The sequence below is a fragment of the Panthera tigris genome, chromosome D1, assembly GCF_018350195.1.
Source record: "Panthera tigris isolate Pti1 chromosome D1, P.tigris_Pti1_mat1.1, whole genome shotgun sequence".
NCBI lineage: Eukaryota > Metazoa > Chordata > Mammalia > Carnivora > Felidae > Panthera > Panthera tigris.
In genome coordinates, this window is record NC_056669.1 from 81321755 (window position 1) to 81341840 (window position 20086).

At 38.1% G+C, this 20086-nt stretch overlaps 1 protein-coding gene across 1 annotated transcript in view; it reads right to left on the bottom strand.

The window, feature by feature from the left end:
• LGR4 (leucine rich repeat containing G protein-coupled receptor 4) overlaps positions 1-20086 on the bottom strand; it is a 101574-nt gene that overhangs the window by 7891 nt on the left and 73597 nt on the right. The window contains exons 3-13 of the mRNA XM_042958100.1: positions 19736-19807; positions 18401-18472; positions 10146-10361; positions 8796-8867; positions 6987-7055; positions 5925-5996; positions 5667-5738; positions 4999-5067; positions 3403-3474; positions 2248-2313; positions 1458-1529 (exon numbers count right to left, since the gene is read on the bottom strand). Of these exons, the coding sequence (XP_042814034.1) occupies positions 1458-1529; positions 2248-2313; positions 3403-3474; positions 4999-5067; positions 5667-5738; positions 5925-5996; positions 6987-7055; positions 8796-8867; positions 10146-10361; positions 18401-18472; positions 19736-19807 (924 nt within the window). The remainder of the gene's footprint in view (positions 1-1457; positions 1530-2247; positions 2314-3402; positions 3475-4998; positions 5068-5666; positions 5739-5924; positions 5997-6986; positions 7056-8795; positions 8868-10145; positions 10362-18400; positions 18473-19735; positions 19808-20086) is intronic.

A 20086-nucleotide genomic window follows, 5' to 3' on the forward strand; every position in this document is an offset into this window, starting at 1 on the left:
AAATCTATTTCTTGGAATGGGTTCCACGGAGCAATAATTCTAGTTGGCACCTGTTTCAAAACAGTTGTGAATTTTCTCCACCTTATCCTTCTGGTACCAGTTCAAAAATATAAATGATATGATATAACCTTTGGTACTATTAAGTAGGTGAGGAAAAACTCAGCTCCTGACAAAGCTGAAAATAAAAACAGGTTTCATACTATTTGCTTTCTCAAAGGTCAGTGATAAGGCCCCGAGGGAAGACAAATAATCAATATGTAAACAAGAGCATTCCAGAAGGGCTTCAGATATCATTCTTTCCCAAGCAGGAAATAAAAATCATATCAACACCAGAGCTGTACTGTATTCAGAAACACACCCTGAGAAATTCTGATATCGCGGAATTAATAAAACAAATAATCTGTAACCACACTTAAACTGAGCATTAAGGGAAATTTAAAGACATCTCCCGGATAACAGGACATATCGGCAAACTTGATTTCGAATCAAAAAAGGCCAGCTTTTCACTGTTGTCGCTTATCGGTGCTCTACAAGTGACTGCAGCTAGGAGCCAGATCCCTTCCTCGCTACTGCCCAGACCCACACACAGTAAGACTGTCAGCCACAAGAAAAGATCCCAATCTCTAATAAAATACTTTGTAGTAGAAATTATTTTCTATTTCTTACTGGGATCTACTGGAAGACAGGAATCAATATATGTAATTTCACTTCGCCTTCAATTTTTCAAATTTGTTCTGTATTTTAAAAATATTCACTATTTTAGCATATTGTGTTTTCTGCACTAATGTTCTATAAATACAGGGACAAGGCCTGTCTTAGCCACCTCTATATCCCCAACTGCTTAGTGGAAAACTTGGCACAAACATACACTCAACTACAAATACACTTTTCAAATGAGTGCGTCTGTTGCACATTAGCTATATTTGTTATGATATATACCCCAGTGTGAGGGTCTGCAAATTTTTCCTGTAGAGGGCCAAGTAGTAAATATTTTCACCTCTAGGTCATATGTTCTCTACTCCAACTCTTCAACTCTGCCATCGTATGGTTAAAGCAGTTTTAGACAACATTTAAAAGAGCATGGCTGTGTTCCAGTAAAACTTAATTTACAAAAACAGAAGGCAGGCTGGACCCGGCCCACAGGCTATAGTTTGCCTACCCGCTGCTCTAATGGATTGGCAAACCTCATCACTGTGACTAGGAAACCAACAAGCTCCATCTCTCAGGTTGTATACATTATACCATTTCACTTACCAACGTACAACAGCATAAATCAGCTAAGGCAAAAAATACTGAAAGTTAGATTATTTATAAAGTACCACGTGGTAAAATCTGAACAACATTTACACATAACAAATCACATCTTTAAGTATATCTATCATGGGAATTATAATGATAGATTAATTTATAACTTGACAAAAATTTTAGTTGTTTCTAATAATCAAAGAGGAACTTACAGAATCCTCAGAGATATCAGGCCTTGAAAAGTACCTTCTTTTATTTGGTGGATCTGATTACGTTGCAAAGAACTAAGGGAAAAAAATGAAGGAAAAAAGAGAAAAATTATTTTCAATTTTGAAAGACAACATTTCTTAAACTTTGTCTAAGTTTAAATACTCATTCATAAATAACCTTGATTTTGTTGAAAGTAAGAGAACTGCCATTTCCTCATCAATAACATGAAAGGGTTAGACTAATTGGTATTCCATCCCAATTTATGCTGGGAGTTAATGTACACTAGCTAAATTCCTTATCAACCCCATTCAGGAGAGCAGGAAGACAACATGGTAAAAAAGGACCCAAGACAATACAACCATACCAAGTACCATGGAAAGAAGGCTACAGGAAAAGTAAAGAAAGGGATCAGTGACGGGAGAATTAGTGCCTTCCTCTCCCCATCTCCCAACCAACTTCCATCAAAACTTATAGGTACACAGTAGGTATCTGGGTTTGATTTCCCTCAACAACCAGGAACAGTTTTTGTTTGTTTGTTTGTTTGTTTTTGCGTGTGTAGACAGCCCTCCCGCTGTACTGTCTCATAGAATGCCTGGTAAGTACCTAATAAATGCTGGTTGTATGACCACAACTAGTACAATATGACATTTATTCACAGGGATACCTGATTATATGCATTTATTTCTTTAATATTTCTAATTTCCTGATGGTAAAGCCATTATTTAAAATAGGAAATGTTCAATGAATCAACCATAAACCACAGCAAAAAGAGTAAGTTCAAGACCAACTTACATTTCTTCCAGAGCATGGCAACCATTAAAGCTTGGAAGGTCTTTTATATTGTTGTAAGACAAGTCCCTTAAAACAATGAAAATTAACAAATTAATTCTATGTTATCAGAATACTAAATTAAAAGAGCTGTACTCAGTATTGAAAACAGCACTAAGATCTGTAATAAAGACAGATGCCTGAAGAAAAGCATCTATTTTTTTTCCTAAGACTTGTAAGTCTCTAGAGCGATATAACACGCTTAAGATTGCAAACTTGAAGTATATAATGTTGAGTACAGACAATATAAAATATATTAAAAACACTTAAAATTTTTAAAAATTTTAAAATAAAACTATTAAAAACATTAAGCATATAAAATATATAGATATGGAAAATATATAAAAATTATGTCTAAGTGGTAGATTTATGTGGTTTTTAATTTATATTTTTATAATTTTGTTTATACCATAAATAATTTCTGTTAATTATAAAGATTTAAGAGGAGTGGTATGCATAACTCACATTTTCAAAAAAATGTATATTAAACCAAATATAGGGACTCGTTAACTCTCACTTAATCCCACTGCAGTGTTTCCTCCATAGTGATCACTGTGCTTGATATTCCGTGACATGATTTAATGATTTGTTTAATCAATCAGTCACTTATTTTGTTACTATCTCTCTCCCCTGAATACTTATTAACAACTTAGTAACTTAATTGTTTGCTCTTATGACATTTTTACTTCCTTACTTTCCAGGGTAGTTGAAATTTTTTGGAAAGCTCCGTGCTTAATTGGTTCCTGATCCAAGAAAGATTTGGGCTCTGCTTAAGTTCTGGATAAAATAGAAAGAGGTGGAGAGCTGACAGTCCCAGGGCATCTAGAATTAAGGGCAAGAAAGCCCAGATAAGAAAAATATAAGGAAGAGACTAGTCTGGTTTTACTTTGTTCAAAGTCACAAGATGTATGACATATACATAACCCTAAAAACCAAATTGAAATAAACATTACCTACCCTTGGGTCACTAAAACACCTGCTCATTTCCATAAAGGGAACAAATAAGACATAATTCTACCTTAAAATCAGCTAATGAAAATAGCGGACCAAAAATAAAACTCAATATACATGAAGTACATAAAAGAAAAAGTATATGAAGGGAAGAGGGACCCAACTTACAAAGTCCTAAGCATCTTTTGTTCTTGGCACAAATTACTGGATATGCTGCTTATCTTCGTGCCTGTCAAGGTCCTGTGGAAAACAGTGTTCATCTAAGAAATGGAATCGTTCAAGTTCAGATGGTAAACAAAATGCTATTCTCGCATAGAAAAAGAAACATTTTTTTCACATATTTGCATATGAACTAGAGTCTCTGTATCCCACTGCCTACTTACTCCTTAAAGTCAGGCATGTGGGAAGATGGATTAGGCCTCAGATGGATTAAGCCTCTGTTACGGATCTCATTTTCATAGTCAGGCAGAAAAGCTTGTGACAGGAGATGTTTATATTGTCCAGACGTCAAGCCTGATTTCTCATGTGGACCAACAGAAAAACACTTATCCATAGTTCCCGCCTGACTACAATCACCTGCAATACCACCTCACCCCCAAAACATGCGAAGCTACCTTGGCATCCTGCCCCCAAACCTGGTTTCTGTGTTTTCGGGCAACCTGACTCACTGTTATGAATGAAATGTTCTCTTCCTCCCTCCCTTCCCATGTTCCCATCTGCAGTCAGTCCCAATTCCTGTGCTTCCTTCCTTTTTCGTGTCTCCAGCATCTGACCCTCTCTTCATTTTTATTAGCACTATCGAATCACACGTGAAATGAAGCAGATGGAGGTGGAGAAATCTCAGTCCACATGGAGGAATGCCAGCGGTGTTAAATGCACTCATTTAGCAAGGGGATTATACCCATGGCCTCCTTGCGGTTCTTCCCAATTCTAGTCTCTCTTACCCTCCTCATATCACCTGATACAACATACTCGATATATCCAAACTACCTTAACAAGTCAAGTTTGACCCCGAGCCCAGTGCTTCCCAACCTCTTTTTTCTTTTCTTTTGGCACATTGGAAAATCGTAACATTTACGTGAGGCTCCTTGTGGCTGGAGGCCTTTAGCAGCCTCAGGCTCCTCTTGGCTGTCTGGAGAGCTGAGGTCAGAAAGGGCTTAGATGCGTATGTACCCCATTCACAGACCACTTACTGGGAAGCTGTGCCATGACCAAATGTTCAATGTTCAAGGGTTGCCATTTTAAAACTGTGACCCAAACGATTTTCCAAATTTCTCCATATCACACAGCATTCCATTATAGATGTGCAATTCTAGCTGCATATGTATGTCTGTTACATCATCCCTGAGAAAACTTTCAGTATTCCCCATTTTGCTAAATCCTGCCTTTCTAATTAAAAGACCCAGCTCTGAAAACTTGACAGTATTCAATTTTGAAACTATACCTTCTCCCTAACGCTTTCCCTGATAGTCTACATCAACTGCTCCACTTCTGAATTCCTAAAGCACTGCTTGGAATTTGGCGTTTAGTTACTGCCTCATATTTTCAGTGAGCTTTTTGGATCTAATCTCCATACATGAGGCTCTATTCTACCTGAGGTGACTGAGCCCAAACCCAATATATCCGTATCCATGCATGATATGCCCAAAGAGATACTGCAGGAATCAACACCATCATCACCCCCAACCCCAAAAACCACTGGCACCCTGAGAGCAGGTCAGCATGTCATTTCTACCCTGCCCTTCTTCAAACAGCCGCACTTACAGACTTTCCAGGTGGACGGTTCCAGTCAGATTGGGGAACTGCTGTACCATGCTTGCGCCTCGAATGACTCTAGGAAATTGGGAGAGAAAAAGTAATTTAAAATAAGAAATTTTCATACACGATATTTTCATTTTACTTTTTTTGAACAGTTTACAATTACAGCACTATTGGGGCGCCTGGGTGGCTCAGTCAGTTAAGAGTCCGACTTCGGCTCAGGTCATGATCTCACGGTTTGTGAGTTCAAGCCCCGCGTCGGGCTCTGTGCTGACAGCTCAGAGCCTGGAGCCTGCTTCAGATTCTGTCTCCCTCTCTCTCTGACCCTCTCCTGCTCATGCTCTGTCTCTCTCTCTCTCTCTCTCGATAATAAATAAATGTTAAAATAAGTAAATTAATTAATTAATAAAATAAAATAACAGCACTATTATACCTAAAAATAAAATCAGTTTCAATTCTTGAATGTACCTGAGAGTGTGATAATTTGGCCAAGAGTTCACATAAATAAGAACCATCATCAATTTTCAGAACTGCCCTTTGGACTTTCACCCAAAGGAGTGGGGGGAAGGGTGGGGAGAGTTTTGTCTTCTGGAGCTACAATAATACATTCTAGTTTTCCATTAAAGCAATTGCACAAAGATTCAGGCTTGTTTTAGAATTTGTGTAATACTTACAAGGAATGCAGTTCAGATAAATTGTGAAATGCAGAGTTTCCCACAAAAGACAGAGGATTATCATACAAATGTCTGTAAAAATACCACAAAAAAGTAAAGTTTTCATATGTTCACAAGCCCTCCAACACTAAACCTATGTTCACAAAGTCCATAGATCTAAAATCCTTAATTTTCACTCATTCTTCATCAAAATGTCTGGCATCATAGAGACATGCTTTACATGATTAAATATTAAAAGAAGCCTTCAGAACTACTTACATGGTTCTTAAGAGTGGGTTACCATCAAATGCTCCATCAGGGATAACAGAAATAGAATTACTATGAAATAACCTAAAAAGGTAGGAGAAAAATATTTTTGAAATACATGTCCCCTTGTGAAATAAGTTAAAACTCGAGTATCTAGTCTTATTCAGTGTTATGTGAAACACAGCTGAAAACAACTACATGAAAATTTCAAAAATGTGAGGAAACTGAATTTTTTATTCCATCTCATCCTTTCCGGGACCATACCGAATTCTTTTTTTTTTTTTTTTAATTTTTTTTTTTTTTAACGTTTATTTATTTTTGAGACAGGGAGAGACAGCATGAATGGGGGAGGGTCAGAGACAGAAGGAGACACAGAATCTGAAGCAGGCTCCAGGCTCCGAGCCGTCAGCCCAGAGCCTGACGCGGGGCTCGAACCCACGGACCGCGAGATCGTGACCCGAGCTGAAGTTGGACGCTTAACCGACTGAGCCACCCAGGCGCCCCCCGAATTCTTTTTAAAGCTGCTATCTCTCAGGTCTCTGTGATGCCATGTACACTCCTGTCTCTGCCCTTGACAAATCCAACATCTAAAATGCCCCCTCATCTTTTCTTTTATTTTATTATCTCCATCCTTTTAACTCCAGTCAAATTCCTCCTCGTTAGCACTGCCTTTTCTAATGACCCTGATTCTCAATGAGGTCTTTTTCTGGAATGATTTACTTACCCTCTGCATTTAGCACTTATTTCTACATGGCAACTGCTATCTGCAAGTCTCACATGGTTAGCTTCCTCAGTGCCATGGAGACTGCAAGCTCTTAACTGGCAGGGACTGTATGTTATGGTTTCTGGAAGACACCTTAGTACAGACAAAACAAGCTTGGTACAGAAATCAAGGCTCCACACTGTCTGTGCTGACACCATCCGGTCTGTATGATCATATATGTGTTTGTGTGTGTCTGGGTATTATGGTATGTGCAGTGGAGCAAAGAGGCTTTAAAATCACACTCTTGGAACATGAAGTGATGAGTTCTAAGGACGCTATGGCACGCATAGAGAGAGCAAAGCAATACTCACAGTTCTTTTAGGCTAGGAAGGGCTTTAACAGCCTGAGGAAATTCCCCCAAGTTATTGTAATTCAAGTCCCTAGAAAAAATGGGGGAAATATATAAGAACACTGAAGAATGGTCACAATTTATAAGGCATTTTGGTACAAATGTAGTCTTAACAAAAATCACATCCTCTGGATGGTAATCTTTCCCCACTGACCATAGTGCCATTTAAAACTCTGTAGCTCAACTGAATTTATATCCTTTCTTAGAATAGTGAATAGAAAAAAGAATCATAATTCTTCTATGATGGTTTTAAGTTAATTTTAAAAGATCAAGAAATTCTTAATCACCCATTATTGGTGCACTAAATAAACAAATCATTTGAATGGCATTCTTCAGGAGGTTCACCGTAAAACAGAATTTATGGAATATCCGTTTATAAATGACAACAACCTGAAAGCACGGTTTCCATTTGGGGTTTAGAGTGGCTTCCTGAAACTCTGGCATGAGGGCAGCTGACCTCGGCCCTACTATCAGGCAGATGACCTGAGATAAGTACGAACGAGGTCGAGGACCAGGATGGGTTCACACCACTAGCATCCTGAAGCAGGTTATAAATTGTTGAAAATGTTACATTAATTAGGAGCAAGAAAAGCCACAGTGACATGTAAGAAAAAGTCTTAATTTGAGTGTTTAAGTTTTAATTTATTTTATAACCTAAAGAGCATGATGGGATAGGATTAGTATGGTTTAGAATGAGAGTAACACAAAAACAAAAGTCCAGGTCTTTAGGGACCTATTTTGTTTTCTTTTTCTACGCAGAAAGAAAAGTGGCAAGTAAGAATTTAGCTGGGAAGAAGAGGTTTCATTTTAATGTAATTGGAAGAGTATATGTGGTCTAGGATCAGTTCCATCCAGTCCTCTGCTACACTGGTATTTACATACTTAGTAAAGGAGAACTGAGCTTAGAACTATCTTCTTCAAGAGCTTCCACCTTCCAATGTCCACTGATGTTCACTATCCTTTCATTGTTTAGACAGGAAAGTAGATTCATAAAGAACTAAGAGATTTTAAGTCTTCTAATTAGGCTAACCAGAATATTCAGTTAAACAAAATATCACAAGCCCTGAGCATTCCAATCAAATGTTACTAACCTAATTGGGACATTGTCTGAATTATTTATTACACCACAATAGCAAATGCTATAAATCTTTGAATAAAGACAACTAAAATAAACTAAAACAACAAAAATAAAGATCCTATTCTTGATTATGCATAGCTGCACAAGGTCTTTTGCTCAAACAGTGGTGCAATGTACAGTGGAAACACCCAGAATTCCCAAACTTTAACTAGCATGAACAACAAAAGTATCCTAAGCAAAATGGAAAACTTTATTTCATTTAGCATTTAAGAAAGCAGAGATAATACTCAAACCCAGTGTTAATAATTAGTAAGGCAGCTGAGATCCTGGAAAAAACAAACAAAAAAAGGTGATTTTTCAGAATTAATTTTATAAGGCTCGGTGTTCCAAAACTGTCGCACATTTTAACAAACCCAAAATTTTTGAGAAAGTAGACAGTCTGGCAGATTGAGCTGCTTTTTTATGTGTACTTTTGAAAGAAATATCAAATTCAAACTTGTGTGCCATCTTTAACCATAAACTGAGATTAGTATTCCTAACTATGTTATTTGGTGGCAAAAATTTAGTCATGTATTAAAGTCAGTTAATAGTGAGCTGAACTCAAGACCATTATTTTTTCCTTCTCCTGCAATGAAATACAAAATTGCATCACCAACATCACAGTATAACCATCCGAAATCTGAATCAACTTACAAGGTCTCCAGGTTATCTAGTCCATCGAAACAGTGTTGACCCAGGTTCTTAATTTTATTGTTATGAAGATGTCTACGGAAAAAAGCATCACAATGACTTTCAAATCACCCAGTAGCAACTCTTATAATGTTTCATATGCCTAAATTGGCTTAAAGGAGGAGTGTAGCTAAACATTGCAACCCTTGACTAATGGAAAACAAATAGTGTATTTCTTGATATACGCTGCACACACTTGGATTCACTGAACACGGAAAAAGAAAGTATCTCTAGTGGGAAAATGGTACACACATTGAAGATTCTTTAATATTTAGCCATATCAGAACAAAAGCTCTGATGAGCTTTTAATTATATGAAGTAAAATTGTGGTGAGCTCCCCTTGGCAAGGAGGTGGGGGAAAACATCATGGAGGGAAGAGTCTCACACCAGTGAGAATGAGTAACAGATTTAATTTTATTATTATTTAAAAAAATTTTTTTAAATGTTTATTTACTTTTGAGAGAGAGAGAGAGCACAAGCAGGGGGACAGAGAGAGACAGGCAGACACAGAAACAGAAGCAAGCTCCAGTCTCTGTGCTGAGATGGGCTTGAACAAACAACCCGTAAGATCGTGACCTGAGCCAAAGTTGGACACTTAACTGACTGAGTCACCCAGATGGCCCTATTTTTTTTTTTTTTCCAGAGAGAGAGCATGAGTGGGGGAGGGGCGGGGGGAGAGAGAGAGAGAGAGAGAGAGAGAGAGAGAGAATATATCCAAAGTGGACTCTGAGCTGACAGCAGTGAGCCCAATGCAGGGCTTGAACTCACAAACTGTGAGATCATGACCTGAGCTGAAGTCAGAGCTTAACCAACTGAGCCAGCCAGGTGCGCCCGAGTAACAGCTTTTAAAAGAAATGCCATTTTATTATGTCCAAGTTTTTAAAGATTAAAAACACAGAGAATGATACATTCTTTGAAAAGACAAGATGTTCAAAACATGAAATATCACTCAAACTTATTTTCTGTGATCATCTCAAAACAACTCTACTTCTTTTAACACTCAATACATTGCTGGTACACAAGTAAAAGCTGTCCAAGTATTTGCTGAATGTCCCAATTTCTTGTTATGATTACAAAAGGCCACACGTTTTAGAGAGGTTCAACAGTTATCAGATGTTAATTTTGTAATGATCCTAGCTTGTGTTTTTAAAAGTCAGCACATTTAATTTTGTAAAAAGAGGCAGCTCCCCCAAATGCTCTCTCTTCAGAAGCATAACAAAAAATGAGGTACTTTCCTAATAATCTGTCACGAGAAATCTGCTTTTGCTCCCAGATTCACACAGACATAAGGTATTAAAAGGGATGGATACTTACAGAACTACCAGGCTTGAAAGGTTGGTAAATGCAAAGTCAGGGATGCTTGAGATTTTGTTGAGGGCCAAGGTCAGTGCCTGCAGGGTTGGCAGGTTGCTGAGAGGATGCACGGGCACCTCGGTCAAGCTGTTGTCATCCAGCCACAGATGTCGTAACTGAGCAAGCCCCTCGAAACTGTCCTCGGGGACTGAGGTAATATGGTTGGCATCTAAACGCCTGACAGAAACAGAAACCACCACGTTCAAGAACGAATTTTAGCAGAAGGAGCCAAGTCACACAGCTCTCCGTTTTCAAAACGGAAAGGAGTTACAAAAACGGCCGGAGCCATGGCATTCCTTATTTCTTCAATTTCTCTAGAAAGTCTCATAAAATCCACCAATTTTCCAAGACTATACGGTGGAAGTCTGTTCTTTCCCTTCCTACAGAACAATCTTTCAAGAATCTTTGGCTAAGTGTGACTTTATAGCAAAACAATGTTGGAAAAAAAGAAAGAACCCCCCCCCCCCCAAAGACCAAAGCTAGATCGAAGTTTATGTTTCAGAATCTATATAAATCAAAACCAGAAAGAAAGAAAAAAAAAAGAAACTAAGCTGAGTAAATAAGCTACTGTACTTAAAATTTTACATTACAACTAAGATCTGATATTAAATTTGCTATTTTAACTTGATGCCAAAGGAGAAAACATAAGGAAATATTTACAAAAAAAAAAAAAAAAATGTTTACAGCAACAAATCATTTCAAGGGATTCTTCTAACAATCCTTCTTACCAGCAGGTAAGTTAAAACTATAGGTGTCATGTACTAGTCAAATAACCGCCTCTTCTCTTGGCACTGAAATCAAGAGTCAGACGCTTAACTAACTGAGCCACCTAGGCGCCCCTGATGGGGACTCGATTTTAAGTATGAGGCATCCTATTAGCAAGGTGTCTTTAATTCCAGAATTTGGGGAAAATTTAAAAGAAGGCTTAAGGTCACAATAACACTGATCAGAGTAGCTATTTAATGTTTCCTGTGAACATTGTGCTCTTTTCTTAATAACTGTTAATTCTGGACTTAGCTCATGTCATGATCTTGCGGTTTGTGAGATCAAGAACTGCCTCAGGCTCTGTGCTGACAGCAGGGAGCCTGTTCAGGATTCTCACTCTCCCTCTCTCTTTCAAAATAAATAAATAAACATTTAAGAAAAAAATTAAGTCCCCATCTAAAAATCTGGAAAATGATGTCCTAACGTTACTGTTGGCACAATCAGGCCTAATTGTTGGAATAAGCACGTTCCAACCCAAAGACACCCTGATGTTAATATGACAAAGGACAGTTATGTGCCAAATGACAACCCTCTTCACAATTCCCATGTTGAAGCAACCTCACTACTGAAATTCATACCTCCCAGGCGTGGACCTCCTGGTGAAAATTAGAGAACACAAAAAACGTGAAAAGTCAAAATGACGGCATATTTTTAAAGCCCTGGAGTTTGGCAGTCGGCGAGGTCAGGAATTTCTGAGTTTTGGAGCAGTGCTTGCATCTGTCTCTTTCCTTCTGCTGCTCCAGCTTTGGGCCTGCCCTAGTGGCTCCTTTCCCCTCCCGGCAAATGCTGAGCCCTGCTCTGAAACACCAGCCCCAGTCCGAGTCTCAGGGGTTAAAGACCCTTGATCCCGGTAAGGATCTGATGGTAGCTTCTTTTTGATAAAGTCGAGATAAGCACTAAAAAAGGGGACAACACAGGGAACCGGGCAGCTGCCTTAAGAAACAAACATTTTGGCCCCTGGGTGGTTCAGTTGGTTAAGCATCTGACTTCGGCTCAGGTCATGATCTCATGGCTCATGCATTTGAGCCACGCGTCAGGCTCTGTGCTGACAGCTCAGAGCCTGGAGCCTGCTTCGGATTCTGTGTCTCCCTCTCTCTCTGCCCCTCCCCCACTCATGCTCTATCTCTCTCAAAAATAAACATTAAAAAACAATTAAAAAACAAACAAACATTTTTAGGCTTGTTTAGTTTCTAGCACCTACCTCTGAGAAGAAACAGGTACCCTTTAAATACAGACTGCCAAAGTCCTGGCCATGGAGCTGCTTAGGAGATTTGCTTTAATGTGTGGATAGTATTCTCTCTCTCTCCCTCTCTCTCTCTCTCTCTCTCTCTCTCTTTCACACACACACACACACACACACTTCACAACCTTGTAGAACTTCCACTTAGAGAAAGAGACACTGAACATATAAACATATAATCAACCATATAACGTAACTAACTATAAGTAGAATTTAATTGCATTAACCATTTAATTATTGCTATTCATTTAACACATCTAAACTGAGCATATTGTTAGGAACAAAAGAGATAAAAATGGTGAACACAAACATGAGACCTGTCCTCATGAGACTGACATTCTAATGAAGAGTGACCCACAATATAATACATTTTAAAAGTGTTTATAGGGTCGCCTGGGTGGCTCAGACGGTTAAGCGTCCAACTTTGGCTCAGGTCATGGTCTCACCCCTTCTGAGTTCGAGCCCCAGGTCGGTCAGGCTCTGTGCTGACAGCTCAGAGCCTGGAGCCTGCTAGAGATTCTGTGTGTCCCTCTCTCTTTGCCCCTCCCCTGTTCACACTCTGCCTCTCTCAAAAACAAGTAAATATTTTTTAAAAAGTGATTATAGAGTGCTTAAGAATGTTATGAAGCAACTAAACAGGGTCCCAAGATAAAGACTAACAATAGAGACTAAGGGGGAGGGAAGTTAGTTAAAATGTATTGGTTAGGAAGAGCATCTCTAAGAAGGTGTTATTTTTTTTCTTTCTTTTTCTTCTCTTTATTATTTTTTTTAAATCCAAGTTAGTTAAAATATAGTGTAATAATGATTTCAGGAGTAGAATTTAGTGATTCATCACTTACACATAAACACCCAGTGCTCATCCCAACAAGTGCCTTCTTAATGCCCACCACCCATTTAGCCCATCCCCCATCCACCTCCTCTCCCCTCCAGCAACCCTCAGTTTGTTCTCGGTATTTAAGAGTCTCTCATGGTTTGTCTCCCTGTCTGTTTTTATCTTATTTTTGCTTCCCTAACAAGGTGCTATATAAACTGAGATCCAGAGGGCAAAGACTCAGCAGAAACCAGCAGGACGTAGTCCCAGCAACTCCCAGAAGGTCAGGAGTGATTAGAACACAGGAAGAAGGTGTGGAGAGTCCTGGGAGACATAGCTGGGGATGCAAACAGGGACCGGATTATGTAGACCTTGTAAGCTAGGTAAGGGGTTTGGAATGTATTTTAAGTACAAATTGAAATCCCTTCCCAGTTTCTCAGCATTAGCGCAGTTTAAAAGTTTAAATTGCTTATGTTATCATATTGATGATAATGTGCATTCATAGTCGATAAAATAATGAGAAAGGCTCCCCTATATACACACACAACACTGCACTGAAATTAAGCCTTCTCTATAAAAGGTTTCATTAAGATGTGGTAAAATACTATAGAGAAAGCTATCTGTACCTTTTTAACATTATTTCAGTGTTATATACACCATTTATGCTCCTGCAGAATTCTGTACTATGTACCATCAAAGAAAAGAGATGGCCTTAACTTAGGGTGTGAGATTGAACCCCACAATGTGCTCCACGTTGGGCATGGAGCCTGGTTAAGATATTCATTCTCTTTCTCTCTCTCTCTCTCTCTCTCTCTCTCTCTCTCTCTCTCTCTCTCTCTGTCCCTCCCCTGCTCACAGGTACTGGAGTGCTTGCTCTCTTTCTCTCTCTAAAAAAAAAACAAAAAAAGAGGGCAAAAGGAAGAAGAACTCTGGAAAAATGGGACACTTAAATAAAGCTAAATGAGGCAAAGGATTTGTGATGACTCAGTAATTAATCCTTATACCTCAATTCACATGCGGATGTTGGGAGCACACTCACAAATGTAAAGAGTTTGCCCCTATAACAAGATCAGTGTTTCACAGAGAAACTGTCTTAGAATCATGGCTTTGTACCAAGGACTTACACATTTAATATTAATTCTAACTAAGAGACCAAGAAAATACTATAACTGAATCAGTAGATGCATAAATAGCATCAGATATCTCCCAGGTGGGGAGATAAGTGTGGGTTTAAGGTATTTTACCATTTAAACTCAATCCATCAAGAGAGAACTATTACTTTAAGTGTACTTTAGTTGTTAAAGGGTTAACACTCTATTAACTGAATTCCCTTACTATTTTTGTCTTTAAAATGTGTTTCTATTCCCTATTCTCAAAAGCCTGTTTTATATCTTACTGAGTACTCACATACTTTTTTGTCTTAAATGAAATTACAATAATAATTCCATATGCACATTTTGCTGATGAATGTCTGTTATCAACATCTATTCTATAATCAAAAGCTTTCCCTTTTTCTCTCTACTTCTAACTTACCAGTAACATATATATTATAGTGTTATATTTTATTGCCAGTTTCAAGTATAAATTGTTAAGATGATGCAATTACTGTGGAAAACCTAGGAAATTCAGTCTTTGAAATCCTCCTTTACCATTCAAGTGTGATATAATTTATTTTTTTATTTTTTTAAATGTTTATTTATTTTTGAGAGACAGCGAGAGGGCGAGCGAGTGCGTGCGGGGCGGGGGGGGGGGAGGGGGGGCAAGGAGCAGAGAGAGAGAGAGAGAGAGAGAGACAGACAGACAGACAGACAGAATCTGAAGCAGGCTCCAGGCTCTGAACTGTCAGTGCAGAGCCTGATGTGGGGCTCAAACTCACAAACCATGAGATCATGACCTGAGCTGAAGTTGGACGCTCAACCAACTGAGCCAGCCAGGTGCTCCCAAGTGTGATATAATTTAAAGAAAAAAAAATCCGGTGGTGCAAATTCTGACATGTCATTTAATAGCTTGCTAGGACAACGCTTTAGCCACTTCCATGGGTTTGTGGAAAACTGTTATGCTACGTTTATATTAACATTGACAATTCACTTTCAGATTTTATAGTCATCCTCACACACTTGTATCAAACCACTTCTGGTCAATTTCAACCCCTAACGAACTTTGCTCCTTTCTAAGCACTACTTCAAAACCACAAGGAAACCTTTCATGTAATTCAGGTCTGAAGATCAGATTTGCAAACTGAACTGAAGCACCGATAAGACTGTTTTACACCTTGACAGAATTTCAATAGTATCTACCTTGAATGCTACACCCACTATGCTAACAAACTCATGTACATTTCCTTCTTAAGTAAAACAGGCTTATCTCCTTGTGTTTCTGATGCATATAAAAACATCCCAATGCCTTTCTTAAGAAAATAGTTTGCTTTGACTCCTCTCCACTCCCCACCCCCATCCCAATTATGGAGATAATTTAAACTATGCAATTACTCAATGACTGATGAGCACAACATGCTTTCTTTAAAACACTATTTTAGAGGGAGAAACCTACTGTGAAAAACACTTTAAATCATCTAAATTATCAATAAATGTCATGTGGACTTTACTGCGCTTATGGACCACAATCTATCTGCATATTTTGTAGTTTTTCTGTTCCTTGTCTTTTTCAGCCTTCCAACTAGACAAAATGATGGAATATTTTGATCATTTAGTCTTGGGAAATAAGAACAATGCTGTATGCAGTTCTTAAAAAAAAAAAATGAATTTTGAAGAAGTAAAAGAAAACAACTATTTAAAATGTCTACTGGGGGCGCCTGAGTGGCTCAGTTGGTTAGGCGTCTGACTTCAGCTCCGGTCATGATCTCACAGTTCGTAGTTCGAGCCCCATGTCAGGGTTTGTGCTGCCAGCTCAGAGCCTGGAGCCTGCTTCGAATTCTGTGTCTCCCTCTCTCTCTCTGCCCCTCCCCAACTAATCCTCTGTTTCTCCCTTTCTCAAAAATGAATAAAAAAAAAATTTTTTTTAATAAAAATAAAAATAAATAAAATGTCTGAGGGAGATAAGATCGCTCCCTCCATGCACATCTGTCCAAGGTCAGAAGGTCTGTAGAGGTGAGTCACATATCTGTGAAGGGACTCATGCCAATCTGTTCACTGATAGAGTCTAGTCAGAGTCTACTCAATTACTTATGGCAAATAACAAATCCTATATTCCATAAACTTGGCATTGTGGCAAAATTAGCTATTTAATATATTTTTACCTTAAACTTCTATTGAAACTAGAAATGGAATGATGAATACCTCAGATACTCCTTTTTTATGACATTAGATACATTTTAAAGTTTAACTTTTATAGAGTATGATATGCTTTATTAGTACATTTTTTTAATTTTCACATTCATTTCTCATAACTACTAGAATGTCTAATCCCCATCAAAAGGTAATCTGCAATTTCCAATTTCCAGTGATGTGTCTGGGTGTAGTTAAAAATGGTTTTATATCAGCAAACAGATGAGACAAGCAGTTCAATTATTTTCAATCAAGTCTACTATACGCATATGCTACAAAAGTGTACATTGGAAGTTATTTCAAAGGGCAATAAAAAGAAAAACATATGGGACAGATTTGTAGATTACACAACTACATGATATGGCTAAAACCTAATTTTGTAACCCAGAACATAGCGAAGTGTGATAACTATTATGAGTTTTTATTCAGAGTGATTCTCAGAACTTCCATGTACATGAGCATTACCTGGGGAAATTTTTAAAAAAAATATAGCTTCCTAGATCCTACCTTTAAAGAGAAAAAACCATTACTTCCAGGATATGGCCTAGGGGTCTACATTTTCATGATCTCCCCACTTGTGCTTCTGGTCCAAGAGGACAAAATACCACACTCTGATAAACTACGCCTTCTCCCCGCTGTCTTTGGGGTTAGGACGTGAGCAAAACAATGTACATTGGTATTCGTCACTCTAGTAGAACAGCAAATTACGTTCCCTGTTTTGAAGAATACTTTCTCATTACTTTCAGACATCTCCATCACCTCGTTATGTAAATTGGGTAAACTAGTAATGAAAAAAAGTACTGATAAAAATATACCATTATTACTGTTAATAGATTCCACAAATGTTTATTGAACACTTACCACATGTCAGATATTGTTATAAGTGCTTTTCATGCATTAAAATACATGGCGAGTAATGAGCACATTACTCTATGGAGAATTTTAAATAATTTGCACAACATTATACAGCTAGCAAGTGACAAAGTGGGGATCCCAAACCAGACAAGCCTGTTTCAGAATTCTAATTAATCTGAATTTCTTTTGAAAGCATTGCAAACATTCAGACAGATAAATATGCAAAGGGATTTTCTTAATCTTGACAAAAAGCGAATTGCAATAACCACACACATCAGCTCAGTGCTTCTCACTTTTTTCCTTTAAGGTACCCCTAGAGACAGAGGAACTTGATCTTCCGATCCCAAAGATGAAAAGGACGAAAAGATGTAGTCCCAACAATACTAGTTTATAACATTCATTGTAGTCATTAACAAATATGTGTATTTAATATAAAAATGGTTGTTTCTTCAAAATCTTCTGTGGATTTTGCATGGTCCCTGTGATACCGCTGCTGCTTACCTGATCCACCCACTACAGGAGGAAGGGATGTATGGGGTATGTGTATCAAAACAATGGAAGGAGTGATCACCTTTCTCCAGGTTCATATATATACACACACATACATATGGGAAAGAATGCAAAGAAGAACAAAGTGAAGTGCTATTTGAGAAAGCCTTTGAAATTTATAAAAAACAAGCTTTTGAACATGGTAAAAACCAAGAGTTGAAATCTTGAACACTCCACATAAAACCAAACTTTCCTCAAAAAACAACAACAACAACAAAAACAAACCTTGGGAAGAAGGCAGTACAAGAGACTAAGAAGTTACACCCCCAGTGTAAGTTCAAGGTGTGAGTTCAAGGTCCACAGATGAGGAATTATAATCAGTTTGTTCTGATTATCCTTACTACCTAAAACAGGAACTTCTTTGTGACTGACTCTTGACCACCATGGCACAAGACACCAGAACTTCTGTACACATCTAATTCTGTTTCTAAAGAGGTGATGATCACCTGCCATTTATAAGCTCCTGGAATTAGACCCAGCAGTGTATGCTTGTAACTTTCTCCCAGCATCTGACACAAGAGGGGGGATAAATTGATCCACCTGCTTCTCTGTCACCAAATGGCATTTTGATAATAGCACCTGGCGATCCCCAATTTTATCCCAGATGAGAGGATAAATTTCCCCTTTTGCTAGGATTCCAGTTCTTTACACATTTAGCAGCCGAGTGGTCTACTTATGATTCAAGAATGCAGAAAATGGAAAAGTTACTTACAAAGACTGCAAAGCACTCAGTCCTCGAATGGCTTCACTGGGTACTGTTCTCAACTGATTGTTTTGCAGGGTTCTGGAAGGAAATTTTTGGTTAGTGAATAACAAGCAATTGTTACCATTTTTTCTTAGAAGAATTCAGAGCCTTTTCTATCTAAAAAATATTTCTAATGGCAGGAAAGGAGGAAAGGTCAAGGTGTAAAGCACCCAAGAAAAGAGAACTGCAGAAAAAGCAAGAAGCATTTTGCTATAAGGCCAGAAATGAAACCTAAGCCACTATTCCAAGCCATCTCTTAACACAGACCTACTGATAATCCACATTTCCAGAGGTGTTTCATTCTCAAGAATTAAGGCACCTTAATTAACATTCATCACTCTTTTAATGTTAATTAGGAAGCATAACAAGTTAACTGGGAGAGGTATAACAAACAAACCTATTGGAATCCCTAGTGCCTTTTCAATTTGGAATAAAGCAGAGCCCAGAAACATGGACACTCAGTAGAGCCAGTTTTTCCAAGAAGATAGCAGACCCTAAGTTCTTAGGGAGCAGCAGACATGTCCTCAGTGAATGGAGGGCCACAGCAAAAACAGAGCTTTAACGATCTAACAGGACCCAGAGAAGAAAGGCATAGATCTGTACTGAAAATGAAGTCCTTATTACTTTTGCCTAAAGCCATTTCTAGTCATCTTAATACAATGACCGCTTGACATGAATCACAACCACAGAATGGAATAGTAAAAGGTACATGTAACTCACTGAACCAGAGAGGTCTAGTGACTTACAGACAGTTACTCAGCAAGGTAGTGGCAGAAGTGGAGTCGGCAGTCAGTTCACCTGTTCCCCAATCTGCCATACTCTAAATGCCTAACCAATGCCAGGAATTTATTTCCTGGTCCTTCAACAGACTATATAAATTATAGGCATCCTAAGTCCTTTTGGCTTTAAAATGATTTTAACACTTTGAGCTTTTGTTAGCCTTTTTCCCTTTAGGGTCAGCTAATTCAAAGTCCTCAAAGGTATACAATAAGTAGAAACAAAGCTCTACCAGTAAAGCTTAAATATGATTTTGATTCAGTGCATTAGCCCAACAAAAAGCCTAACACATTCAACGGTAATACACTGAAGGTCAGAACACCTATTATTTAGAGTTTTAACTTTTGTTATCTCGACGCAAGGTTGCCTAAATGAACCCTTGCATCCCACACTACCCATTGGCCACTCCTTAAATCTTTTAATCCTGAACTAAAAGAAACTGTGCTTACCCTAGCTCCAAGCATGTTGACTATGCAGAAAGAAAATACACAGCCAGCTGTGAAACTCTAAAATTGCATTACTTACAGAACTTTGAGTTCTTTCAACCCAGACAAGGCCTTTGGGTGGATAAAAGAGAGGTCGTTGCCAGCCAATCGTCTAGGGGGAAAAAAGTAGCAAGAAAAAAAAAATAGTAATTCAGGCTCTTAAAATTCAGAACTCACAATAAACTGATCTGTGATTAAAGCTCTACATTAAACATTTCTCAAGTCTATCTGACATTAAACATGTAAACCTTTGCTAAAGTGATCCCAAGATTCTTCCAATGAGATAAATGTCTGTAGAATTTTTTTTTTTTTTTAACTCCCAATACAATAATTCAAACAGGCACATTTTTATTCTGGTGAGGTCAAGCAAGCCAAAACACATTAAACCAAA